The sequence below is a fragment of the Nyctereutes procyonoides genome, unplaced genomic scaffold (assembly GCF_905146905.1).
Source record: "Nyctereutes procyonoides isolate TBG_1078 unplaced genomic scaffold, NYPRO_anot_genome, whole genome shotgun sequence".
NCBI lineage: Eukaryota > Metazoa > Chordata > Mammalia > Carnivora > Canidae > Nyctereutes > Nyctereutes procyonoides.
In genome coordinates this window covers 1,200,889-1,228,682 of record NW_026575146.1, presented here as the reverse complement: position 1 = coordinate 1,228,682, position 27,794 = coordinate 1,200,889, and the positions used below count along the sequence as shown (strand labels likewise).

General features: G+C 39.2%; 2 protein-coding genes across 5 annotated transcripts in view; one reads left to right on the top strand and one right to left on the bottom strand.

Moving 5' to 3' along the window:
* Nucleotides 1-1,037: 1,037 nt before the first annotated feature.
* Nucleotides 1,038-27,794, top strand: part of FUCA2 (alpha-L-fucosidase 2) — a 50,645-nt gene continuing 23,888 nt past the window's right edge. The window contains exons 1-7 of one of the 2 annotated variants that reach the window (XM_055309738.1): nt 1,038-1,300; nt 5,192-5,379; nt 8,856-9,195; nt 10,561-10,771; nt 11,007-11,197; nt 16,701-16,809; nt 18,708-19,250. In XM_055309738.1, coding sequence (XP_055165713.1) covers nt 1,053-1,300; nt 5,192-5,379; nt 8,856-9,195; nt 10,561-10,771; nt 11,007-11,197; nt 16,701-16,809; nt 18,708-18,848 — 1,428 coding nt within the window. In that variant the 5' untranslated portion in view covers nt 1,038-1,052 and the 3' untranslated portion in view covers nt 18,849-19,250. Of the gene's footprint in view, nt 1,301-5,191; nt 5,380-8,855; nt 9,196-10,560; nt 10,772-11,006; nt 11,198-16,700; nt 16,810-18,707; nt 19,251-27,794 lie in introns of those variants that run through there. The other variant, XM_055309739.1, reaches the window with a different exon arrangement.
* Nucleotides 19,384-27,794, bottom strand: part of PEX3 (peroxisomal biogenesis factor 3) — a 37,902-nt gene continuing 29,491 nt past the window's right edge. Inside the window, exons 11-13 of one of the 3 annotated variants that reach the window (XR_008662475.1) lie at nt 26,382-26,478; nt 23,713-23,870; nt 19,384-22,499 (exon numbers count right to left, since the gene is read on the bottom strand). Coding sequence is in view for 2 of the 3 variants with exons in the window: in XM_055309740.1 (XP_055165715.1) it covers nt 23,787-23,870; nt 26,382-26,478 (181 nt within the window). In the remaining variant the exon portion in view is untranslated. Of the gene's footprint in view, nt 22,500-23,103; nt 23,871-23,927; nt 23,959-26,345; nt 26,479-27,794 lie in introns of those variants that run through there. The other 2 variants (XM_055309740.1, XM_055309741.1) reach the window with 2 other exon arrangements.

Here is a 27,794-nt window from a genome sequence, read left to right as displayed (position 1 = left end):
CATGGAAGGACTTCAACAAATATGCTTTAAGGGCTGCTCCATACCAGGCACTGCTTTAAATTCAGAAACTACAGAAACGTTTGCCATCCCTGTCCTCAGGAAGCTCACAGCCTAATGTGAACTAAGATCCGTGTGGTCCTAACTAAAAACCATCAATGGAATCCTATGTTATTGGTTGGAATGAGATGTTAATTGGAACACATGCTGGGTAGTAAAACATTTGGAAGGGAAGGCGGTGACAGAAAGCTGGGAGGAGGTGACATTTGAACAGGCCCATTAAGGGCTGAGAGGGGTTTTGCAGGAGCAGAAGGAATTCTGGTTTTACCCTAAAAGTACTTATGAAGGGGAGAGGTGAGCTTCTAATGATGTCCTTTGATTAATCATTCCAAGTTCTGGCTGTTTTGCCCAAGCCTGCAGATTTCTTAAACATTCATGCGGTGGGTTTCCCCTGAGAGCGTCATGTTTTTCTAATGCAGTGATTCTCAGAGTTTGGTGACCGGGACCAGCCACATCAGTGTCATCTAGGACTCGGTTAGAAATGCAGATTCTGGGCTCCCAACCTGAATTGGACACTGTTGGGATTTCACCCGACACGCCTCCAGGTGGACAGCCACAGTTCTAACACACCCAGAAGCCTGGTGGGTGGGCGAGTGGTGGTGGTGGTGGTGGTGGGGGGGGCGGGGTACAGAGGCCCGAGAATGAGCTGGAGGGTCCTGGGTGACCCGCTGCAGGTTTCCCGCCTTGGCCTCGGGGTCCAGGGTTCCGCGAGCCGGGTCGGTCACGGGCGCTCCCCAGCAGTCTGCAAGGGTCGTGCTGCTCCCGCAGATGGCTGAACTCGGCTGCCCCGCACCCCGCCGGGCGGACGGACCGACTCGGGGAGCTGAGCAGCCTCCGGCCTGCTGGGGAGCCCCGGCCGTCCCGGGGGCTGCAGCCACTCCCACGGCTGCGGAAGGGCTCCTCCGCCCCGACGGCGCCGTCAGGTGACCGTGCCTGGGCTTGCTCCGCGGGAGACGCGGAAGGACGCGCTGGGACGCCGAGCGGGGCGCGCGGACATGCGGGCCCCGGCGGCCCCCGGGCTCGGCCCCGCGCTGCTCCCGCCGCTGCTGCTGCTCCCGCCGCTGCTGCTGCCGCTGCTGCTCCCGCCGCCGCCCGCCGCCGCCCGCCGCGCGCCGCGCTACGACCCCACTTGGCAGTCCCTGGACGCCCGCCCGCTGCCGGCCTGGTTCGACCGCGCCAAGTTCGGCATCTTCGTCCACTGGGGCGTGTTCTCCGTGCCCAGTTTCGGGAGCGAGTGGTTCTGGTGAGCGCGGCCCTCCGCGGGCTGCCCCCCCGCCCCGACCCGCCCCGCCGGGGCTGCAGCCAGGCTCCCCCCCCGCTCCCCCCCGCTCCCGGCCTCCGCGCCGCGGCCCTTCCGGGGCTGAGGTGCGCAGTGCGCCGCGGAACCGCCCGAGCGGGCCGCTCCCCGGCTCCCCCCGCTCCCGCGCTGCCCCCCCCCGCTCCCCGGCTCCCCCCGCTCCCGCGCTGCCCCCCCCCGCTCCCCGGCTCCCCCCGCTCCCGCGCTCCCCCCGCTCCTCGGCTCCCCCTGCTCCCCGGCTCCCCCCGCTCCTCGGCTCCCCCCGCTCCCGCGCTGCCCCCGCTCCCCGGCTACCCCCGCTCCCGCGCTCCCCCCGCTCCCCGGCTCCCCCAGCTCCTCGGCTACCCCCGCTCCCCGGCTCCTCCGCTCCCGCGCTCCCCCCCCGCTCCCGCGCTCCCCTCCCCCGCTCCCCCCCCCGCTCCCCGGCTCCCCCAGCTCCCACGCTCCCCCCCCGCCCCCCCAACTCCTCCCCGGCTCCCCCGCCCCTCCCACTCCCCGGCTCCCCCGCCTCGCGGCTGCCCGCGTAGTCGAGCGCTTGGCAGGTGCTGGGCGGCTGCACGGTCCGCTGTGGTCACCACGCTGTAGCCCCAGTGACCCAGATCCACCCAGCTGTGCGGGGGGGGCGGGGCACGGCAGGAGCGGCGAGGCTTGGGCCTAAACCGTCATCCACACTCCGTGCCCCGTCGCTGTTCTGCCATAAAGTGTGGCAAAGACAAGGAATTAAGGGGATGTGAAACTTAGGTTCACTTGGGCGTGCATCGGCTATTTATTTGTTTAATTATTGGTGTTCAATTTGCCAACATATGGCATAACACCCAGTGCTCATCCCCTCCAGTGCCCCCCTCAGTGCCCGTCACCCAGTCACCCCCACCCCCCGCCCACCTCCCCTTCCACCACCCCTAGTTCACTTCCCAGAGTTAGGAGTCTCTCATGTTCTGTCTCCCTTTCTGATAGTTCCCACTCATTTTTTCTCTTCTCCCATTTATTCCCTTTCACTATTTTTGATATTCCCCAAATGAATGAGACCATACACTGTTTGTCCTTCTCCGATTGACTGACTTCACTCAGCATAATACCCTCCAGTTCCATCCACGTCGAAGCAAATGGGGGGTACTTGTCGTTTCTAATGGCTGAGTAATATTCCATTGTATGCATAAACCACATCTTCTTTATCCATTCATCTCTGATGGACACCGAGGCTCTTTAAAGTCAAGATGTTACCACGTGTGGCTGTAGGAATTAAAAAAAGTTTCTAGAAGGAGGCGTAGTCAGTTAAGCATCTGATCTCAGCTGGGGCCTTGATCTCTGGTGCCAACTTCAAGCCCCTGTTGAGCTCTGCACTGGGTTCCCAGAGCCTAGTTAAAAAAAATTCTAGAATGTTAGCCTAAAAAATTTTCCTATTAATAGATTATTATATGAAAAGTGCTGCACAAAATTGCTCTTTAGGCTCTCTTGAGATCTATGTAAAAATGCACATGTAATCTCTTACAATTTTTAATTGTTTCATATAACTTTGCTGATTAAATACTTCAGGTATTAAATTCTTCAAGATAGAAATGTTACAAATGTATACATATATAACGTGCACACATATATAATATATTCTTGTGTAAAATAAGAAAATAAAGGAGTATTTAACTTGATTTTATACCATATACATAGTACGCATCCAATTTAATATATGCAATGTATAGTAGATACAATAGAGTATAAACTAGGTATTATATTAACATTACTTGTATACATTGTACCACTTTCTACTGAGACATTGACTATCTGCAAGCAGTAACCTTTTTTTTTTTTTTATTAAGTTAGGCCAACTGATGTCAAAGAACTGTGTAAACTATGGAGTACTATTCGTATACTCTTTTGAAATCAACTTGTAAAACAAGGGACCCTCTACTGTATATAACCAGACATTTTTACTTCGGGATTTTATAAATCTCTGTTTGCAAGTTTACTGCTATAAGGCACTTTGAATGTATTTTTAAATGTTTCATATTAGCCTCCCCTCTACTGTATATAACCAGACATTTTTACTTCAGGATTTTATAAATCTCTGTTTGCAAGTTTACTGCTATAAGGCACTTTGAATGTATTTTTAAATGTTTCAGATTAGCCAGGTACAAAACCAGATTTTCTTCCCCTCATATCAAGATTTTCTTCCCCTCATAACGTACAATAAATTATATGTTATCATTTTGTTTAAGCAGGAATATTAGGTAAACATACATTTGGTGCTAGAAGAGGATTTGATGTTGAGACTAGTGCTGTACCAAAAATAACTAGTTTTGAGTCATATTATTCTTTGCAACGTTTTTTTCATTTTCTACAATTAAACACAGGGTTGTTTATTTTGACCTCAATAGATACTGCTTATATAAAACTAACTAGAGAGTGCCAGGTGGCTCAGTTGGTTAAGCCTCTGCCTTCAACTAGATCATGATCCTGGTGTTCTGGGATCCGGTTCCACATCGGGCTTTCTGCTCAGCTCGGAGTCTGCTTCTCCCTCAGCCCATCCGCCCTGTTCTTGTTCTCTCTCTCTCAAGAAAAGAAAAAAGTGTTTAAAAAATAACTAGAATATATTTCTGATGGTCTGGAAAAAAATCTGTGAAAGATTTTTTTTAAAAAAGCTTTTATTTGAGAGAGAGAGAATGCACAAGTAGGGGGAGGAGCAGAGGGAAAGAGAGAGGCAGACTCCGTGATGTGTGTGGAGCCCTACCCAGGGCTTGATCTCACAATCTTGAGATCATGACCTAGGCTGAAACTAAGAGCCAGACACTTAACCTGCTGAGCCATCTGGATGCCCCAACCCTGTAAAAGATTCTTTAATTATCTATGATTTCCCTCTGTGTCTTCTCTAAATCTCTGCTCCGCACCCTAATTTGACTCAGGACAGTCAATGGTGGAGATAAGTATATCTGACTGTCCTTAATGGGAATTCAAGCCCACATATAAAGGATGGATTGTTTACAGTAAGTGCCTCTTCATCTCTACTAGTATGGAATTTGAAAAGTAACTAGACTGTAGTAGAGAATGTAGGTTCAAATTAAACCTTGTTGGGAGAAAAAGAAATCCTTTATCCTTGTTCAACTTTCTGACTGTCCTGTCCCAGTTTCTCTTTTGTAGTTCAATTTAAAATGCAAAAATGCATCATGGATCAATTAGGATACTTTCATTTCAAGGTACAGGAAACCTAAATAAATGATGTAATAATAGGGGTTTGTTTTGTTTTTTCTTTTTTCCCAACACAGCAATAAATTTAGAGGCAGTTGACTCATTGATGAAATCAAAGAACTAACCTATTTTGGTCATCCTCAGCTTGTTGACTTGTCCCTTCATGGTCACATGGTGACAGCCAGGCATTGCTTCACACAATCTTGTCCCAAGGCAGGAAGGCCTTGCTCAGAATGAATGCATAACAAGTAATCCTTAAAGGCTGAGTCAATATATTAAAATAACAGTATCATCTTAATTTTACTGTTGCCAATACCTTCACTTGTTCTTTGCTAGTGAATATAAAACATGCATCTTATCTTCCTTTGGAAGACTGTGGCTGATGTTGCAAAGGACTGTATAAAGATACATACTACATGCTGTGATTTAACCATGAAGAATTAAGAGCAAATAGGTGGTGGGGTAGTCTAGAATGTTCAGAGGACTAGATGGAAAATGAAAATTTATATAAGCTTTCTTTAAGGCAAAGTCAAACTAATGGGGGAGTGAGAAAGAATCTAGGTAATATTTGAGTAAGGGGGAATTTGTAAAGGGAGCTGGGGCAATTATTTCAAATGTTTATATGTATGCTTTATATGTTGTTTCTCTTTCTCCCTTTAGGTGGTATTGGCAAAAGGAAAAGATACCGACATATGTGAAATTTATGAAAAATAATTACCCTCCTAATTTCAAATATGAAGATTTTGGACCACTATTTACAGCAAAGTTTTTTAATGCGAGCCACTGGGCAGATATTTTTCAGGCTTCTGGTGCCAAATACATCGTCTTAACTTCCAAACATCATGAAGGTAAATAAGTGCAACATTTACAAACACTGACAATTAGTTATGAAATATAAAGTAGTCCTTTCAGAAGAAGAAACTAAAACACATGAAATCAGTTTTCTCTTAGGAGCAGCAGTTAGTGGCTACTGATGTTTGCCTGTAATTTAAAGGACCATATATTCCATCCAATTGACAGGCATTAGGTTTGTAGAAGGATCAGACACCCTCACATAAAAACAAAAACAAAAACAAAAAGAAAAAATCACATTTTGTTATGTGCATATTTAACGGTATTTCCAAGATTTCATATGAAGCTATTTGAAGTGAGATGTGGGTTGCAGCTCCCAAGCTTATAATTATAATTGCCCTCTTAACTTTTTTTAAGCCATAACTTAACTTTTAACTTTTTTAAAAAATATTTTATTTATTCACCTATTTGAGAGAGAGAGAGAGTGGGAGGAAGGGTAGAGACAGAAGATCTCAATCAGACTTTGTGCCCAGCCCAGAGCTCATGACCTGGGCTGATACCAAGAGTCTGACACCTCACTGTGACTGAGCCACCACTTTCCTTTCATTATACCTCTGTAATGCATTCTGGGAAGGCTCCATCACCATGGGGATTGTGCTTATGTAGTCTTGTGTCATAACTGACACACTTTGCTGCACTTTTGGCCAACTCTTAGATGGCCAAATGGTGGACAATTTGCTAGTGATGAAAGTGACACAGATCACCTGGAAGGAAATCTGTGGACCTGTAATGGTGCCCGTAAATGTCAGAGGTGGCAGAAGAATATCCAAAAGGAAACACAGTGGTTGTATTCATCAAGGTTCTCCAGAGAAACAGAACCAGGTGGAAGTATGATAAATAAAAAGAGATTTATTATAAGAAATTGGGTCAAGGAGTTGTAGAGATGAGAAGTCCAGGCCCAGGAGAGCTGGCAATATAGTTCTAGTCTGAGTGTAAAGGTCTGAGAACCAGGAAAGTGGATGATGATTTAGGTTCTAGTCCAAGTCTAAGCCCCCAGGCAGGAGAAAGGTGAGGTCAGACAGGCAGAGAGAGTTCTTACTCAGTCTTTTATTCTGTTTAGGTTTTCAAAAATTGGTTGAGGCCTACCCACACTGAGGAGAGCAATCTGTTTACTCAGTCTACCTATTTAAATGTTAATCTCATGCAGAAACACCCCTGTGGACATACCCAGAAAAATATTTAATCAAATATCTGGGCACCCCATGGTTTAGTCAAGTTGACACATAAAATTATCCATCACAGTGGTCCTACATTAATAGAAGAGTTTCCACCCATTACTGTTCCAGTATCCAAAAGATCAAGGAAACATCAATAAATTGTTACTATCCCAACCACATGTTACTTCATTTGACAATTTCCTTTGCGTGGCCATCTTTGCCTTGGTATAAGCAATTTTGCCTCAGTGCTTTCTCCACGGGTAGGGAGGGGAATAGAAGGGAAGAACCCAAACCAAATATCTGCAATTATCTTAGAATACTCTTCCCTTTGGGTACATTCTAGTGGCTTAATGACTTTTTCCTATAGATGTTTCTATTACTGAGGTAGATATTTAAAAAGTGTATTTGCTTGTGAACATGTTGATTTTCTGATGTCTAGGAACTCATTAAGTTGTATGGCACAAAGTATTACATAGTAAGATTATTTAAAAATAAAATAACTTTTAATGCTACCTTGAGGACAGATAATGAAGCCCACATTTGTAAACTTTCTAGGACTCATGTTTTCATTGCTTTATGGAAAAAAACCCACTGAGCTTAATAGACAGGAAGATCTCTCTGTGAGCTTTTATGGTGGTGACAAAGACCCTTGTGGGTTTTTTTTTTTTTTAAAGATTTTATTTATTTATTAGAGAGAGAGAGAGAGAGAGAGAGAGAGAGAGAGAGAATGAGGCAGAGACACAGGCAGAGGGAGAAACAGGTTCCATGCAGGGAGCCCTACGCAGGACTCTATCCCGGGTCTCCAGAATCAGGCCCTGGGCTGAAGGCGGTGCTAAACCGCTGAGCCACCCGGGCTGCCCCCCTTGTGCGTTTTAGTACTGTCTGGCAAATAGAGACTGTCAACTTGAAACATTTATTATTATTTTAAGTAATCTCTACAACCCAACATGGGGCTCAAGCCCACAACCTTGAGATCAAGATTTGCATGCTCTATTGAGTAAGCCAACCAGATACCTCCAAATTGAAATATTTTGAATAGGACTTTAAATATTGGCACTGCATTGAAGCTTACTACAACCACCTTTGGAACAAGAGTGAGCTGTTTTAAAAGCTTCTTGAAAATGAATCTGAAGACTGTGTCAATCTTAAACTTGTCCTACTTTATGAGAGTAGATACAAAGTGCCTTATGTGTATCTATTCTTAAAGATTCATTTAGATTTCAGTGGGATAGTAACAATGTACTTATGCTCCTAGGCACTAATTAAAAGTTTTGAGGCTTTTATATTATTTCAATTTATATAGAATTTCTAATGTTTTTAAATAGAATAATCTAAATGCAAATGTTTTTTAATATTTTATTTACTTATTCATGAGAGAGACAGAGACGCAGACATAGAAAAAGGGAAAAGCAGGCTCCTTGTGGGGAACTGATGCAGGACTTGATCCCAGGACCTCAGGATCATGACCTGAACCAAAGGCAGCTATTCAATCACTGAGCCACCCAGGTCCCCCCAAATTCGTTTTAAAATATGAATCATGTCAAAGTACTTATTTAATGGCAGACACATTATTTTTCTTACCTACTTAGTTGGTAGGTAATTTCAGTAATTTAAAGAGAAACATCTAAGTTTATGAATTTAGAGAAGGATGAGATTACAAATGGGAATATTTTAAAGTATAGAACTACTGGGGAGTAGTGTCTTTTCCCCTTCTGGTGATAAATGATGAATGATGAGGTGAAAGATTTACTATTAGATATGGATCACCAGTATTCTAAGACTCATGCTACATAAAATTATCCCCAAATCAGGAAACGTACTTTGATCTTTGGTTTAGGAGACAAGCAAGACTTTTGCAGGAGTGCATGACAGAATCTTCATTATAAGTAGTAGCAGTCATCGTTTAGCATGGTAGACATGGAAGATGTTCCCATCTTAGCTGTAATCTGCTTGTGTTGATTGTTGATTTTATGCGAGACCCTGTGCTAACAGTTGGCTGGGGGCTATATCAGGGAACACTGCAGGTTTCATGCTGCCCCTCAAGAGGCTTATATTCTAAGAGGAAAAATATAGGAGATACATCAGACTACACAGGGGTAACCAGAAAGTTACTTAAAAAAAACTTGGCTCCACCTTGTTCAAATTCTCATTTGTTGCTCGTATAAAAGCAGAACATGTGTATGAAAGAGTGCCATAACACAGTTGTAAAAGTTTCTGTATGTCACATGTACTATCTAATTTGTTTTGGCATTTGTATGGGTGGAAATTTGCTAAACAGATTCACATTCTCACAAAGACTCAATATAATTGTGCAGGCTTTACCTTGTGGGGCTCAAAGTATTCCTGGAACTGGAATGCTGTAGATGAGGGGCCGAAGAGGGACCTCGTCAAGGAACTTGAGGTGGCCATTAGGAACAGGACTGATCTGCGTTTTGGACTGTACTATTCCCTTTTTGAATGGTTTCATCCACTCTTCCTTGAGGATAAGTCCAGGTCATTCCAACAGCAACAATTTCCAGTTTCTAAGATGCTGCCAGAACTCTATGAGTTAGTGAACAAGTATCGGCCAGAGATCCTGTGGTCAGATGGTGATGCAGATGCCCCTGATTACTACTGGAACAGCACAGGCTTCTTAGCCTGGTTATATAACAAAAGGTGTGTATGCTATTAGATTGCTGTAATGACCCTAAATGTTCCACATACATGTATAATGTTTGAGTTCCCTTGCTTTGTGAAATACTCCCTTTCAGGTTCATCTATGGTGTGGGGTAGGAGGAAATCCTTGTAAATAATGTCTCTTAGATATATTAGATTTTACTCAGAGTAATCAGTCAGTGAGAGTTACAAATCAGGAGTCAAATACAACTCAGTCTGATTTTGAAATCACTAAAATCACAAAAAAAAAAATGGAATCACTAAAAAAAATAAAATAAAATCACAAAATCCAGAACTTTGAAAACATTAATTTTTTGGGTCCCCCTTTTCATCTCCTATTCTGAGACAATTCATAACTTTGTGATTCTGTGCTTTTTAGTTCCTCTTTTCCTTCTTTTTATCTTCTGACTCTTTGATACTCTTTGCTGCTCCGTCACTGTCACTCTTGTCTGTCTCCTCCTTTCCTACATCAGCATTCTCACTTCCTATTCTTTACCTGTTGCTTTCCAGCATGTCCCAGACTGCTCCATTAGAACAAGGAGTTCTGGCTGAGGTCTTCTATTAGGCTTAAACCACATGGGCCAAATTTATATTTGTAACTAGAAAATACTCGGTATAGTGCTCTGAAGTCAAGGAGTGTTCTACGTGCGTTCCCTGGACACACATGTAGGTGCACATAAGAATACTGTGGGGAGCTCTTGATACTTATAGCAGCAGTGTCGTCAGGTACTTCTAAAGGGTAAGGAGTGGGAATGGGTCACTTCAGCTTGTAAGTCAAACTCTCTTCTATGTGGGGAGGTGCAGGAGCTCTGATAATAATATTATGGGGATTATTTCATGCTACTATAAATTCCATGGTGGCAACATTCAACTTTCTGAAGATTTTTCAACATCAGGCACAATTTTAAGAGAAAGGCTAGATTTTATATATATATATATATATATATATAAGATTATTCAGTCCTAGGTGAGAAGAATGTTTTGAGTGTAAATTCACTTCTGGCTATCATTATGAATGATTATGAATATGTGGGACAAGGAGCTTCAAATAATAGTATAATAGTCTTGTAAGTGCTGTATGTGCTGGTTACTGAGCTAGGTGTTTTACATAAATTATTTCTGTTCTCATAACAGATGAGGAAATTGATTCTTCAGAGGAGTTAGGTCACTTACTTTGGGGAAGGGAGCTTAGAAAGTGACAGAGCCAGGATTGCAACCAACCCAGGTATTTGACTTCAAAACCATATTCTTTGCATTATATTATGCTATGATTATTTTTAGGAGTGGATTTCAGTTAGATCTCTTTTCAGTGACATTTCCCTTTATGTAAAATATTTTATATTTTATTTAAAAATTATATTTCAGCCCAGTTCGGGACACAGTTGTCACCAATGACCGGTGGGGATACGGTACCATTTGTAAGCATGGCGGCTATTATACCTGCAGTGATCGTTACAACCCAGGACATCTTTTGCCCCATAAATGGGAAAATTGCATGACAATAGACAAGTTTTCCTGGGGCTACAGGAGAGATGCTGGGATTGATGACTATCTTACAATCAAAGAGCTAGTGAAGGTACAGTAAAACTTCTGGTGACTGTTAAAATAATATTCTTAATTGTGTGAGTGTGTGAAAATTATTTTTTATAATTTATATAGGTCAGTGGTCTGTATTTTATTCTATTTTCTGTGTTCTTCTGGATAGTGATTACATACGCAGGTGTAAGCACATAAATGCAACATATTATTGACACATTCACAGTGGAATTGTTTTGTCTACCTAAGAACTTTATTTATTCTTAATTTTTTAGCAACTTGTAGAAACAGTTTCATGTGGAGGAAATGTTTTGATGAATATTGGGCCCACACATGATGGCACCATTTCTGTAATTTTTGAGGAGCGATTGAGGCAAATGGGGACCTGGCTGAAAGTCAATGGAGAAGCCATTTATGAAACCCACCCTTGGAGGTCCCAGAGTGACGATATCACCCCAAATGTGTGGTAAGTTCTTGTTACCAAGTACTATTTGATGGAGGAAGGCATCTGAAATTTCTCAGAGATATAAAGAGAAAAGTAGTATAAAAAAGGAAATTGGATGCATGCCTATTTATACAAATCACTTTCCAAACTTCAGAAGAAATGAGCACGTTTTTGAACACTTATTGTTTATCAAATCGAGCTTAAATCTTCTCTGGAAACTTCCTAATAGTGGGCAAACTTTAGTGAAAAATAGTCAGCTCTTATAAAAATTATAAGCCATTCAGAAACATGAAAGATGTCGAGTGGGTTAATACAAAAGGAAGATTTCTGTTTAGTCATTTAATTCTCATTTTTGCAGATGTTCCATCTTATGAAATTAGCTAAAGATAGGTGCCAAAGGGCAGAAAAAAATATTTGAAATCAGCCCAAATAACAGCATTATTTTAACTGAGAAAATAACTTATAATTTGTTCACCTCGTTCTAATAAATCTAACCTGAATTTTTTAAATTAATCATTTTAACTTGCTAATTTTTCTTTTAACTAAAATTTTCTTTAAGAAGTCTTCCTTCAGGCTAATGTCTGAGCTTTGCAAGGTTCCATGTGCCTGTGAGTATCTGAACCACACTCTGCAAATATGGTGGTTTCTGATGTGGGGTCTTAGAATATATAAATAAAAAGTAGCAACAGTGAAGCTTTAAAAAATTCACCTTTCATTGTCACCAGGTGAATACAGCTGACCAAGTATAAATCAGAAGATTAGACTAAATGTCTTTCTTTGATCTTACTTGACTTATGACTTAAAACTAATTGTCAACTCACTGAAGATAATAAAGTAAAGCCATCTAGACAGAAGCAACTAATTGTAGAATTTTAGAATGTCTTGGGGAAGCCACAGTGAGAACTCAATACCAATCCTTCATTTTACAGAAACTAGTTTAAATCTGGTTTTAAAATTTGTATTGGACATATATTTGACAACAGGGGGTCTGATCACAATCTCACAATTATTAACCATTTTTCCATTAAATTTTATTTCAATAAATAAAAATAAAAGCCAAATATTTAACAAGGGCTGTGAAGCCCCTTGTCTGACTCCTGTGGACTTTGCCAACCACATGTGGCCCCCATTCCCCACTGGAGCTCTTTCCTGTACGGTGCATGCTGCCCCTCCGTTCTGCAGTCATCTGTAGACTCTCAGGTTCTTACAATCCTTCAAGATTTCAGCCCTGGCTCACTGTCACTGTCCCCAGAACTACTCTTCACATCACTTTTAGTGATTTGAATACCTATATTCACATCTTTTAATTTGCTGACCTCTCGGTTCCTGTTCTCTCTCTTCTGGGATCTTGTCCACTCTACCTTTGCTACGCCTATTTCGGTTATGCCCTGGATCCTTCATTACCAAGAATTGCACCTTTTCCATGCTCTCAGTTTGAAGCATTCTGTTGTGTTCCACCACCTTTTATATTTCAGCTCACTCCATACAGCCCTTTGGCGTCTGATCCACTAATGATACATCTGTGACTCTTTTTTTTTTCCTCTCCCTCAGCCCTCTTCCTTATCCAGGTCAGATTCTGTGGCTTGTCACTCCACTGCATACGTTCTTTCTCTGTTGTACTCACTTGACTTTGATTAAAACCTCACCTTTGGTTAAATTTAGCTCTCCTTATTCCATGACTGACCATGAGTAGCTACATGTGACTGAAACGCACAGACATAGACACACACCCACTCACACATATTTCCTGGTGTCCTGGATCCCATCCTAGATTAGGCACTCAAGGATATTATTCTAGTGGTTCTCTCCCGCTCATCTTAAATTTTCCCTCTTTGTTAGATCCTTTCCTGTCAGTATACAAATGTGTTATTTCTTACATCTTAAAAAAATACTCATGGAATGCCTGGGTGGCTAAGTGGTTGAGTGTCTCCTTTGGCTCAGGTCGTGATCCTGGGGTCCTGGAATCGAGTGCTGCAGCAGGCTCCCTGGAGCCTGCTTCTCCGTCTGCCTATGTCTCTGCCTGTCTCTCATGAATAAATAAATCTTTAAAAAAAACAAAAAACCTCTTTAGCCTCTAGATTTCCAGGCATCTCCCCATTTCACTCCTTTCTTTTAGAGTAAAATATGCTAAAACAATTTTTTTTTATATGTTAACTCCAATTTCTTGCTCCAGTTTCCTCTTGCCCCCACTCTGGTCAGGCTTCCACCCCCACACTTCATAAAATTGTTACCAAGGCCCTCAATAACCCATCCTTCGCAATCTAGGGTCACTTCATGGTCCTAGTTTTCTGAGTTTATGGCAGCATCTGACTCTTGATTGCCATATCTTCTTGTTGGCTGCTCCTTCTTAAATGTCTTTTGCTAGTTCCACCTCCAGTTACCACTAAACCTTCAAATACCCTGAGGCTTAGTCCTTGGACTTCCATTCTTCCTATTTATCTTTATTCTCCAGGTCCATTCTATTTATTCCTCAGGTGAGCACATCCATTTTCACAGATTGAAGTGCCTCTTAATACCAATGGCCTCTACAGTGCTGACCTCTTTTCTTGAACTCTACTCATATCTTCAGCTTCCTAGTCAGCATTTCCTCATGGAGGTATAAACACAAAAACTGAGGTCCTAGTTTTTAAATTTTGCTCTACACCAGCTCTGTGTACAATCTTTCCCAACTCAGTTAATGGCAGCATCATCCTTTTAGGTGGTTGTGAGGCCAAAAATCTTGGGAGTCCTTAGTTCTCCTTTTATATTTCACAGCCAATCCATCAGCAAATATCATCATCTTTCTCTTTGAGGTATATCTAGAATCCAACCACTTCTCATCCTCTCTTGTGGCAACTCTTATCTTTTTTTCTTTCTTTTTTTATTTTTTTTATTTATTTATGATAGTCAGAGAGAGAGAGAGAGAGAGAGAGAGAGAGAGAGAGAGGCAGAGACACAGGCAGAGGGAGAAGCAGGCTCCATGCAGGGAGCCCGATGTGGGATTCGATCCCGGGTCTCCAGGATCACGCCCTGGGCCAAAGGCAGGCGCCAAACCGCTGCACCACCCAGGGATCCCCAACTCTCATCTTTTAAGTCTCTATTATCTCTTCCCTGGATTCTTTCAGTAGCTTAAGTGATCTTTCCATCCTTGCTCCTTTCTGCTGTAAAACTTTTTAAATAATAAAGCTAGGTTATGTCACTCTTATGCTCAAATTCTTCCAGTGGCTTCCAGTCTTAGAGAACAAGCCAGGACTAATAGAGGCTTACAAGGTCCTACAAAAACTGGCTTCTTGGGGTGTGTGGGTGGCTCAATAAGTGCCTGCTTTTGGCTCAGATCATGATCCCAGGGTCCTAGGATCTAGCCCATGTAGGGCTCCCTGCTCAGCGGGGAGTCAGCTTGTCTCTCCCTCTGCTCTTCACCCACTCATTCTCTCTCTCAAATAAAATCTTAAAAAAACAAACAAAAAACCAACCTGGCTCCTTGCTGTCTCTGATCTTGTCTCCCATCCTGCTATCCCTCATTCCTCTCCTTCTGTCCTCCTTGCTGCCATGTCAACAGGCCAAGCATACTCTTGCATGAGGACTTCTGTGCTTGCTATTCTCTCTTCCTCCAAATACTCACATAGCTCCCTCACATTCTTCAGGTCTCCTCAATGCCACTTCCTCAAAGAGGACGTCCTTCATGATTAGATTTAAAATAACACCTATACCCCTCCTTTCTAACCTAGCATGCTGTCCTCACCTGGCTTCAGTTTGCTCGATAGCACTTAATCATCACCTGTTCATTCTAATTTTTCCCACTATCATATAAGATCCATGAGGACATGTTCAGTGCTGTCTCCAGCTCTAACAGTCAATAGGATTTAAGATTTCAATATGTATTTGTTGAAAAATTAAGTAAAAGAATGAGTTGTTTCCTTTGTCTAGAGCTTATTGTTTTTACGTTTTCTCCTTTTCTCTCATTCATCCTTTAAGTCTCAGATTAAATATCATTTTCTTGGAGAGGCTTCTTGCTGATGGTCTAATCTGAAGAGATCCATCCCTCTGTTATGGTCTTTCACTTTCTTTTTCTTTCATTGTGCTTGTCAAAACTCAGTGATGTTATCTATGTGATTATTGAACGTCTGTCTTCCTCATTCCAGTCTAAGCTCTGTAAGAACAAGAACGAACTGTGTTTTGTTTTCTGTTGTACTCCTAACACCAGCCTCAGTACTTGGCCCAGCATTGACACATACATGTTGATGAGGGAATATGAAGATTTGAATTAGCAGGTAGAAAGCCATTTACTCTTGCATCTTACCTTCTTTGCTCCTATTTCCCTGCCTATTTTCAGCCCTATGAGAACTGTCTGATGAATATTAGAAAAATGTCTGTCCCTTTTAGTAGAGAGGAAGTAGGGGAAGGAGTTACTAGCATATTATGATTTATAATGACAAGTATATATTTGGTCTTATCTCCATTTCTTGTGCAGAGCTCCTAAAACTCTTGGAATTTCCTGAGTGATGAGAACTATAAAGATTTCTTTTGTTATGTTGCCAAGGTGGCTTTTTCACTTCACCAAAGGGTGAGGCTGGTTGCCAGGAGATCCCACCTTGCTATTACAGGGTTGAATCTTACAGGAACCTTCAACCTCCAGGTTGAGGAGAAAAGCTGGAGGTTGAATCCATCACCCATGGCCAATGGTTTAATCAATCATACCCATGTAATGAAGTCTCCATAAAAACCCAAAAGGAGGGATCTCTGGGTGGCGCAGCGGTTTAGCGCCTGCCTTTGGCCCAGGGCACGATCCTGGAGACCCGGGATCGAATCCCACGTCGGGCTCCCGGTGCATGGACCCTGCTTCTCCCTCTGCCTGTGTCTCTGCCTCTCTCTCTCTATCATAAATAAATAAAAATTAAAAAAAACCAAAAGGATGGGGTTCAGAGAGGTTCAAGATTGTTGGGAGAATGTGCACCTGGAGAGTTCATGGATGGTCCAAGCCCTTTCCCCATACCTTGCCCTAAGCATCTCTTCCCTCTGGCTGTTTCTGAGTTTTCTCCTGTTATAATAGACTGGTAATCCAATAAGTAAAATGTTTGTGAGTTCTGTGAACTGCTGTAGAAAATCGAACCCAAGGAGAATGTTGTTGGAACTTACCATCTGTAGCTTATGGGTTAGAGAACCAGGTGATAACCTGGACTTGTGATTGGTGTCTAAAGTTGAGAGTGGTACAGGCAAGTAGTCTTGTAGGACTGAATCCTTGACTGTGGAAATCTGGCACTATTTCCCAGTAGATAGTGTCAGAATTGAGTTGAAATTGCAGGACATCCAGCTGGTGTCTGAGAATTTCTTTGTGGGTTAGGGAACTCCTCTCCAGTCCCCAGCACACACGCTGGAATTGGGAACCCCCTTTGGGTGCTTTTTATTCTACCATGGAGTTATTTTTCTTTCCCTATGCTAATAAACACATTGTTAAATATCTATTGCATGGAAAGGTCTCTGTAAAATAATTCCAACCAGACCTATAATGAGAAATACTACTCTGCTTTTCTCCCTTTTTAACCAGGTACACATCTAAACGTAAACAAAAATTGGTCTATGCCATATTTCTTGAATGGCCCACATCAAGAAGTCTATTTCTTAGCCAACCCATAGCTACTCTGGGAGTAACACAGGTAAGGAGATTTTATGTTTACTAATTGTCTTTATTTATGATCCTTTTATAACTCATAAGAGTACAGGTTTCCCCCACTATCTGAAAGCATTCCAATGAAACCTTTCATAAGCTGAAATGATATAAAGCAAAGGAGCATTTACCATTAATTTATATGGAAGTTTTTCTGAACAGTCTCAGAGCCCAAAGATAACCTCTCTTAGGCTCTTCTGATACCTTAGAACACATCTTGCTAATGGATGCACAAAACATTGAGATACAGCACAGATGCTCACAGACACAGTTCAAAGCTATGGTAGCTTGATGCTGAGATGCTGAGTGTAGGAAGGAACTTGCTGCCACTCTCATTGCTGCTTTGGGTGTACACTGCCTCTAAAATGGCTCTCTGCAAAACAAACACTGAATGCTATTTTTCCTTTGTAAAAGTGAATATCGTCTTCAGATTTCTTTCAGTTACAAAAACAGGTACTACTGTAGGTCTTTCATAAAAGTGAAGTGGCATAACACAAACTTTCAAAATGTGAGTGATACCTGTAATTTTAAAATGAACTTAATTAATGGCAATGTTTGGTCAAATCTTTGAGAATTTTTTTTCATTTCCCAGAAAACAAAACTTTTAATAGATTTTTAAAAAAGATTTTATTTATTTGAGAGAGAGAGAGAGAATGAGCGGGGGGGGGGGGGTGTTGAGGAAGAGGGAGGAGCAGACTCCCAACTGAGCAAGGAGCCTGATGCGGGACTTGATCCTAGGACCCTGGGATCATGACCTGAGCCTAAGGCAGATGTTTAACTGACTGAGCCACCCAGGCACCCCCAGAAAACTAAATTTATAAAACGGCTATTTTATCTCCATGAGTGTTAACATAAAATAGATATTCTTTTTCACAATTATTTTAGGTTGTTCAAGTTCTGCAAACATCCAAAATCATTCTGGAATTCATAAGTACATACATACATACATACATATATAAAATGAATTCACATTCTCCCCCAGACATCCCATCCCAGAAAATATCTGAATAAAAGTAAGATGTTGTGGCCTTACTATTTTAAGGTCATTAAAAAAATTTGGAGAAAGTTAATCTAACAGTTGTAACCAACAGATCTGATATTGAGTTCATTTGGATATATTTTATAGCTTATTTTTAAGAAGCTGACAATTTCCTTGAACATAAATCGTCCATATGCTTCTCCTTGTGTCATTTTCCATATTTCATTTCTAACACTGTGACTGATATCAGGCAGAAAGGAAGATGGAAGTTCAAATTTGATGTTTAATTGCAGCTTAGTAGCCTGGGTATGACATCATTTTAAAATTTTATCTATATGCTGTTTGGCTCCTATTAATACTGTTATTGAAAAGTTCATGGGTTTTGTTTTTGTGTTGCTCTACGTGATAGGCAATGTTTTCTGGTTCAAAATAACCACAGACATGTAGAAAATTATTTATATCTAAATCCACTTAGTATAAGACTAAGGATATAAAACAATTACAGTAATAATTGATCAGACTTATGTACTGTTGATTAGTTACCAGAAAATCTTAGGAGGAAGGGTAACCAGATGAGGTGGGGGGGGGCCTTCTCCAAACATTCTGTGTAAGAACTACAGAGGCCTTACATTGGATTGATTCCAGAGTCATTTTCCCTACTCTGACACTATTCAACCTGTACAATTCTTCTTTTCCAACACTTGCACACTTTTATATGAGAGGAATACAGAAGCAAGACATATGTATGCACTCATTTGGATCAAGGGTTAAAATAGTGAACTAAATAAAACCAAAAGATGAGTCTCCTGACTATAGTGTTTTAAAGAAATACCAGCCACTCTTTCCCAATAAAGTGGGTGAGCCAAAGAAATACATTTGGAAATATTTGTGTGTGTTTTTAATTTCAGATTAAACTGCTGGGACATGGACAGCCACTTAACTGGACTTCTTTGAAGCCAAATGGCTTATTGATAGAACTGCCACATCTAACCTTTCATCAGATGCCCAGTAAATGGGGCTGGGCTCTGGCACTAACTAATGTGATCTAATTTGCAACAGAGAGGTTCATGCTGCAGGTAGACCGAAGACTAGAAAATATCAGATTTCTATAGTTGTAGCACACAGAGAAAGCAATTGTGAAACTGGTCAAGAAGACTCAAGTAATTATTTAGGCAAATCAGCCCTTTTGGCTCTTACTCATGTTTTTCCTAAATTAGCCATGTAATTGTTTTAACTCTTCAGTGTACTTTGCTATCAAAGTCTCTTCACATTGAATTTATCTCCATGTGCTATTAAGAAGTGGAGATTTCTGTTTACAGTAGCTAGGAACTGGTGGTGGTGAGGACTGAATTATGTCTCTTGAATTGTGTCTCAAATTCTCACGCTGAAGCCCTAACGCCCAATGTGCCTTTGAAGAGGTAACTAAGATTAAATAAAATAAGAGAACCTGATCCAGTATGACTTGTGTCCTTATAAGAAGACAAAGAGCCCCCATGGGTGCAAGCACACAGATGAAAGGCCTCATGAGGACACAGGGAGGAGGCACCATCTTGCAAGCCAAGGAGGGGGGCTTTAAGACAAACAAACCTGCCAATACACTGGGCTCTCAGCCTTCAGAATTACGAGAAAACATATTACTGTGGTTTAAGCCACCTAGTCTGTGGTATTTTGTTATGGCAGCCCTAGCAGACTAATACAGATGGTAGGTATATAATAAATTTGGCCTAATTCATATTTTCAATGCTCACAGTAATTGTCTTTTTATCAAAAAAATTGCTTTTTTTTCCCTCTTGGTCATAAATCTGATGTATTTTTACTGTAGGTATTTTAAAACATACAAAGATGCTCAAAGCATTTTAGAAATGCTAAAGCCATTGTTTAGATCATGACTATTAATATTTTAGTAATATATTCTTTCAGGGTTTTGGAGGGGGAGTGATTGGAGTGTGGGATTGGAGGTATAGGCCAATTTTTGTAGGTGAGCTAATTTGAGCTCCAATTTAAGTTAATAAATATGTTTCCTATATGTGCCTTCAAGCAAATTGAATTTGAAAACCTAACTGAAAATTAGGAATTCTACTCAAATCTAAGAAAGAAGCAAAATAATGAAGTAAAAATAATATTGATTTTGATGTAAATTTAAAGGAATACTGATTACAGAACTCGCTCTCCTCAACAAAAGATGTTTAATTGGCCAGGTCTTTATTTGAAGTACTCCAGGTTCTATTTTGTCACATTAATCAAATGCAGACATCTCACTTTTCCAAAAAATGCTTCAAATAGAGAATGAAAAGTACATATTTCCTAAAACATGCTAACATTGAAAACTTTTAAAAAAAATTACTCATTGTTCAAGTTTCTAAAATTACCAAATTTTTGAAACCATGCCAAGATATTTTACATAGTTCTGAATCCCAATTAAAATTTTATTAGAAATCCAACTTGGACAGACTTATATGATCCCAAACACTAAACTAATAAAAAACAAAAAAAGGGAGTTATTTAGTAGCTATGAGGGAGATAAATGACAAAATATAGTTCAGCATTTAACCCAACTATATGAAAAAATATCTGTGATATGAGAACAAGAATTATAGTAAGGATAATTAAAAATCAGATCTCTCATTACCTATTTTAAGCCAATAGTTTATATCTTCCCATCAATCCTTTTCTCAGAGTTATTAAGTAGGTACAAAATGGCTTGATTTGAATTTCAGTAACTTCTGATTTTCCTTTAATGACTAGAGAAATGCTGAAAGCAAACCAAACTAGATTATTGGACTGAATAATCTAGACACTGATATTTTGGATATGGGTATCACTTTAATAAGATTCTCATTTTCTTATTAGTACTGTAGCAAACAACGTAATTATCTAAAAGGTCAGGCTCTTCAACTAAATATGAATTGGGACAACAGAATACAAGACAGATGTTTTGCCTTCTGTTCATTTCAATTATGTAAGTTTCTGAAAGACCTAGTTATATAGAATCTTCCTATCTTCAAGCAAATAAATACTCTTATCAAATTTTTATACATACACAGTGACATACACATTTATACAAGTTTGAAAGAGAAAAAGTTGAAGCAGTTTTAAATAATCTCTGTTCAACCAATTTACTGGGTTAACTGAAGCTTTCTATCTGCTTTGAAAAGCATACTGATTGATGCCTAGGGCAAGCTACATGCTTTCAGGTAATAGATTTCTATCTGGCACACCCTTCCCTTCAATTTCTACTTGCTGCAATGTATGTCTACCAAGCTGAATTGCATTTGTTACTATGGTGGGTTGAATGGTATTCCCCAACAATTCATGTCCACCGGGAAGCCAAGAATGTGCTCTTACTTGCAAATGCTGTCTTTGCAAATGTAATTCAAGTGTTGAGCTAAGACCATGCTGTACATAGGTGGGTCCTCAATGAAAGTATCCTTGTAAGAGAAAAAGAACACAGACACACAGAGAAGGCCCTGTGCTGAGGCAGGGAATGGAGTTTGTACTATAAGCCAAGGGACACTTGGGCCACCAAAAGCTGGGAGAGTCAAGAAAGAATTGAACAGTCTTCTCTAGAGCCTTCAGAGGGAGCATATTCCTGCTGACACCTTGATTTTGGACTTCCAAGTACAAGAATGCTGAGAGGATAAATTTCTGTTTTTTTAAGTCACTCAATTAGTGATAATTTGGTATAGCGGCTCTAGGAAACTAAAACAGTTACCAAATAAACGGACTATGCCAGTTGAACTTTTTATCATGATTATACAAACTGATGACATGAGTTTGAAGAGTTGTAGTTTCTGCAAAAATCAAGCTGAACTTTGGAAAGAGTAGATAAAACTGTGTTGCTCTTTTAAGGGAGCCTGGCTAGCTGTTGGTGGAACATGTGACTCTTGATCTTGGGGTTGTGAGTTCCAGCCCCATGTTGGGTGGAGATTACTTAAAAATAAAATCTTAAAAAAAAAAAAAGTATGTTGCCTTTTTAAAAAATTTAAAGGTGTTAATTAACTATGGGCAAAACAGTTCTAAAAGACTGGAGGAAAATATAGCAAAAATCTACAAGAATTCTGTATTCTTGGCTCACAACTATATAATGTAAAGCAATGTATGTGATTTGTACAATTAGAGGATGCCAAAAGCAGAACCAATATTAAAGAGAAAAGACCTGGGTCTTACAGTAAATATTTGACAAATAAACATTCTTTAAGTTAAAATATCTAAGAATAAGTTTTTTTCTTAAGATTTTGTTTGAGAGAGAGTGCTGGAGCGAGCATATCAGCAGGGGGAAGGGCAGATGGAGAAGCTGACTCCCCACTGAGCAGGGAGCCCAATTTGGGGCTTGATCTCAGGACCTGGGATCATAATCAGAGCCGAAGGCAGATGCTTAACTGACTGAGCCACCCAGGGACCTCTACGAATAAGTTTTTTGTGTGTGATTCCCTGCTTTAAATGACCTTGTGGATTAGCCCAACAACTAAGGGTCCCAGATAAGAGGGCTCTTACTGTATTAGTTGAAGACAAATTTGTAATGTCTAAGACCAATTAGCTTCAAATACATGTGGTTTTTACCTTGTCACCTCTTCACTTGCCACAACTCCACAGTGTAGAGGACTCCAGGTGAAAATTTTCAGCTGACCAGATTTTGATCCTTTTATAAGGCCACACCTGTTCAGTCTCAAATATTCCTTGGATGAAATCCTGGGTTAATACTGCTGGAAGAGATGCATGCCCTATTACATACACATTCACTAATTTTCCAAAAATGCAGTTTTTTTGTAACCCTATTAGAAAATAGTATCACTATATTCTGTCAAATTTTGAAAAGAAGCATTTGCTCTCCTCACCACTTTTACATTTGTTTTTTCTTTTCTTTTTTTAAACATTGTAGACATAGACTCCCTAGCAGTTGACTTTGGGCCTTGCCTGGCCTTAGAAGAGACTTCACAATTCATTTTGTACCTTCTACTACCTAGCTATGTGTTATATTGGAGGAGCATAAAGTGATGTCACTGAAAATATTCTATTATTACTGAAAATGTATCTAATACACTGATGATCCATTTATTTCTGCCCTAATTATCCTTATAAATACAGAATATAGATTTAACTAGAGGCTATGAATTATTTTTTCAGAAAGAAATGCTATTTATTTTTTCTAAACAAAAAAGTTAAAGCATCAATTATATTACCAGTTAAAACTTGAAAACTAGCATATTCTCCTAAAATAACAGCAAAAAAATGCTATGGGACAAACAAATTAACAGCTGTAAGGTATTAACTCAACAAAACAATATTTTACTAAAATATTTTTATTGCAGTAAGATATTTACTGTGCTCAAAATCAATACAAAGTTATTAAAATTATTTACATACAAATGAATGAAACTATGTAGATAATAATAGCTGTTGAGTAAACAGCATCAGCACTTTAGCCTCTAAATAATTTTCTAAGGATTGTTAACAATAGTAAAAAAAATACTGATCCTGGTTGTTAAATTCACCAATTCCCATAAAAAGAAAAGTCGTTCATCAGGTTTATTTAAGATAAATGATTTATACCTTTGAAGAGTAACTGGAGAAAAGTCTGATTCCCTCATGTATACTGCTGTCCAGTGAACTTTATGATTAAAAAGTACATTTTCTAAACTCCACACCCAGATTTCTCCTCAGTATTAATGTCAATGTATACTACATTTTGTATTCCATTAAAAAAAAGTACACTAGTTTTTAGTCAGTTTAGAACTAATGTCCAAGGAGTAACAAACATCTACACTGTGTACCCTCAGATATGACCACAAAAACTAGTCTGTTGGTGACTTTAAAAAAATATATTAAGATGCCAAATAAATCTATTTTATTATGAAATGAAGACTTTGATTAAGAATATATTTTTTATTAGGCATTTTGGTAACAAATCATTACCCTATATATAGTTGATTTATTCAGTGTATTTTTAAAAGTGAATTCCACTGTAGTTTTTCTTGAAGGAAAAGAAATCACTTCTCCAGTTGCTGAGGAGTACTAAAAGCTTCATACACATTAGCAGCAAAGTCTTTCACTTGCTCCATCATCAATAGATCCTAGCAAGGATGACAGTAAAACATCACAGTACGTAAGAAATATAGATAATTTGAATCCACTTCTGCAATTTGAGCAATGAATTTAGTCCTGTTTTATGGCACTGAGTTAAAAAAATCATTTCATGAAAGGAATATTTTTTCCTCACAATAAATTCTAGGACATGCTTATTATTTAGGTTCTTATGTGAAGGATGGTGAGTATAAGTATTCACATGTGACTTTGAGTGGAAGACCCAAAACAGTCTTCAAAGGACTCTTCTGTATGCCAAGTTAGATACACTATATTGAATAAATGATTACAGTACTAAAGATACAGATGTCAAGGCACTTTTGCTAGAAGCTGACATAACGTGGTTGTGAGGTATATTACTTTTTTTTTAGAAGATCTAACATAGGATAAATGTAACATGTCACATATTGTTGCATATACATACATAAACCACACATAGACACTTTAGAACAAGGGTTCTTAAGAGATTGATGAATGTAAAAATAAAAAAAAAATCACATTTTAATTTTCATTATCTCTAACTAAGAACTAGTATTCCTTTCAATTATGAAAGACCAACTGTGATAGTAATAGCATGGCCTATCAATTTGTCCTCAATAGAAATCCTATATTTTCATGTATGATAGTTGTGGAAGTTGCATGAACTGCCATTACATCCTGTTATTTAATATATGAACAAAAAAGCAATACTGCTTCATAAATTTGATTTTAAAAAACATTTTGAAAACTGTACGTAATTGGTTTTCTTTAAACCTGTGTTATTTTGTAATATGCATTTATAGACATTATTCTGAGAAGGGGTTCATAGGCTTCACCAGATTGTGAAAAGATCCATGACACAGAAGCATTTGAATGCCCCTGTGAGCATCGAACAGTAAGGAATCTGTTCTTTATGTTGTCTCCTGAGTATCAGAAAATGCAAATGAGCTTTAGGCAAGTCTTGCTCTCAATAAATTCATAGTTAAATTCTCTGAAGAGTGGCATTTTAACTCATAGAAATTATGGTTAAAAAAACTGGTGAGAATCTTGTCAATTAGTAGTGTAGTATATATGTTTAATCTACATTCCGTCACATCCAAAAACTAAACAATGGTGTTTTTTATTAGATTGAAATCTTTTAATAATCAATTAAAAATATTTTAATTAATGTAGTACATGAATTACTTAAGTATTAATATTAAGGCTGCTGGTGGTGTATCAATCATCCTTGGTTGGATTTCATACTTGTTGCCAAGATGAACAGCCTTATTGATGAAGCCAGAGGCTTTTATGAAAGTGGAGAAAGGTAAAGTTAAGGTTTAAATGCCAGAAATTACCACCTTTTTTTCTCACACCAATATACATGTGAAGATCAAATTAATAAGAAATTAAAAATTTAAACTAGGTTTTTAATTTTAAAAAATTGAGCTTAAAATTAAGTGAAATGAGATCAGTCCTTTTCACTCTTCTTTCTGCAATACGAATGCCTGTCACAACGTGAGAAAGATGACACAGAAGACTGGAGAGAACAGTGAGGGAAATAAGAATGTAAAGAACAAACTATTGACACCATACACAAAAAGAATAATACAATCTGTAGTCTCAGTGCCTTTCACATTCCCAGGGAGAAGGTACAGGAAGATAACCTAACTTGTCTGAGACACTGGGAACTGAGAAGATGGCATCCTGACACAGGCCTTAGAGTCTCCTCACTGTCCATTACTTCAGTAGTTTGGAATTGAGGTGTACTGCAAACAAGTTTTTACTTTTTTTTTTTCCTTTTAAGTAGTAACACACCCAGCGTGGAGCCCAACACAAGGCTTGAATTCATGACCCTGAGATCAAGACCTGAGCTGAGATCAAGAGTTGGAGGCTTAACTGATTGAGCTACCCAGGCACCCCACAATTTTTTACTTCTAATACAAGTCTTAGTCTTTAAGCCAAGTTTGCGAGTGACTCAGAATAAATAACTATGTGGAACCAAAGTGACTATTTCAATAGCATCAGTCTTACTCAATGCATTCCAAAATGCTCTTCTAAGAGAGGATGGAGTTATAGGTAGTACTGCTTATGCAGCTTTTCATGAGCAGATTATTGGTACACTATTAATAGTCATATTTATTAATACTAAAATGCTTTACTTCTTCACAAAAATTTTTTTGGTATCCTCAAATTTTGTGGAAGTGGGCCACTGGTCTCACAGCTCAATGTTATTACCAACAGTTTAATGCAAAACATTAATACGCTAAGTTCAACTGACCACTAGAATGTATATGGACTAAAAGTGCAAGTCTAACTGGTGTTGGACCGTAATTCAGAGAGAGGTATTCCCAACCTCATAAACTTGCCATGATACAAGCTTGCTCTCATGGGGCATCCTACCACACTCTACATGTGATTTTAAGTTTTTGGTTTCTTTGAACAAATGTCACAGGGGGGAAATATAATTTTATGTCCGACAAATAATAATCACAACCAAAAGATACAATGTTTTTAATAATACCTCCAAGCTTTCTTCTTACCTGAACAAAATGACTAGGTGTTTCACTGCAAACTGAATGGATCTGTCCATTTACTATTGGAATTATCTTAGCTAATGGCAGGCTGACACTGGAAAGACTGAAAAACCATCAAAGTAATAATTATTTTCTGAAATTACCTTGTGGGAACTTAACATTTTAATTATAATGCAATATAGTCACTGAAGAATATTTACAGAAATGTATTAAGAAAATAAAAATCACACATAATTCTACCCCCTAGATATGACAACTATAACTGACATCATAATTTCTTCCAGTAATTTTTATACATATCTGTACTTTTTTGTGCATTTTTTAAAACCAAGATTATAACTCCTCAACAATATTTTATATTTTTATTATGTTATGAACATTTTTCCATCTTATTAAAAGTTCTTCTAAAGTTTTAATCTATTTTTTAATGATTAGAAACCTAATTCATCCTCCAGCTGTTACAACTCCCTGGAATTGGGCAAGTTTTTGCCTAATTTTCCTTGAATATTTCTTTGTTTTGACACAGAGGTACTGGGTCAAAGGGTATGAATTTTTTTTTTAGATTTTATTTCTCTATTTATTTGAGAGACAGAGTGTACAAGTGGAGGGAGGGACAGAGGGAGAGAGAGAATCTAAGCAGGCTCCCTGCATCGAGCAGAGCCCAAGGTGGGGCTGGTCCCAGGACTGAGATCATGACCTGAGCCCAAATCAAGATTTGGATGCTTAACTGAGTCACCCAGATGCCTGAAGGGTATGAATATTTTTAAGGTTTATAATGTATATTGACAGATGCCCTCTGCTTCTCCAGCAGTGTATGAGAAAACCTGCTGCATTATGCCTTTTTCTACATCAAGCACTAACTTAAAAAAAAAAATCTTTGTATGTCTGATAGCTCAAAATGGTATCTTACAGTTTTAGTCTGTGTTTCTCTTAATTACTAGCAATGTTGAATGTTTCTTCTCCCTACTCCAGTGAACTTCACCATTATCTATCTGGCTGTGTAAAAGGAGATCTGGGCTTTACCTTGGCACTTCTTTATCCTGACAATATTGAACCCCTCCACAATCCTAAATATTTCCTAAGTGTATCTACCTCTCCCCATTGCCAAACCTAATCCAGGCTTGTCTGGACCATAGCAGTGACCTTTTAAGTGTTCAACAATCAGTTTTTTGGTGAATAAATGAATGTTTGTGTGATTGTGGATGATATAATGACTGTAAAATGATGCAACAGTTTAGAAACAATGAAGTAATTTTTTTGTGTGGGTTACAGATTTAGGCTTACTACACTAAATGTAATACTTCATATATTTATATGAGGCTACACTAGAAATTTCCTTTTAAACGTCATGAAAATGCTGAATTATGTTATCTAACCAGTATGCTATGCTGAGATTTGAGGCAATGCATAAAAAGAAAA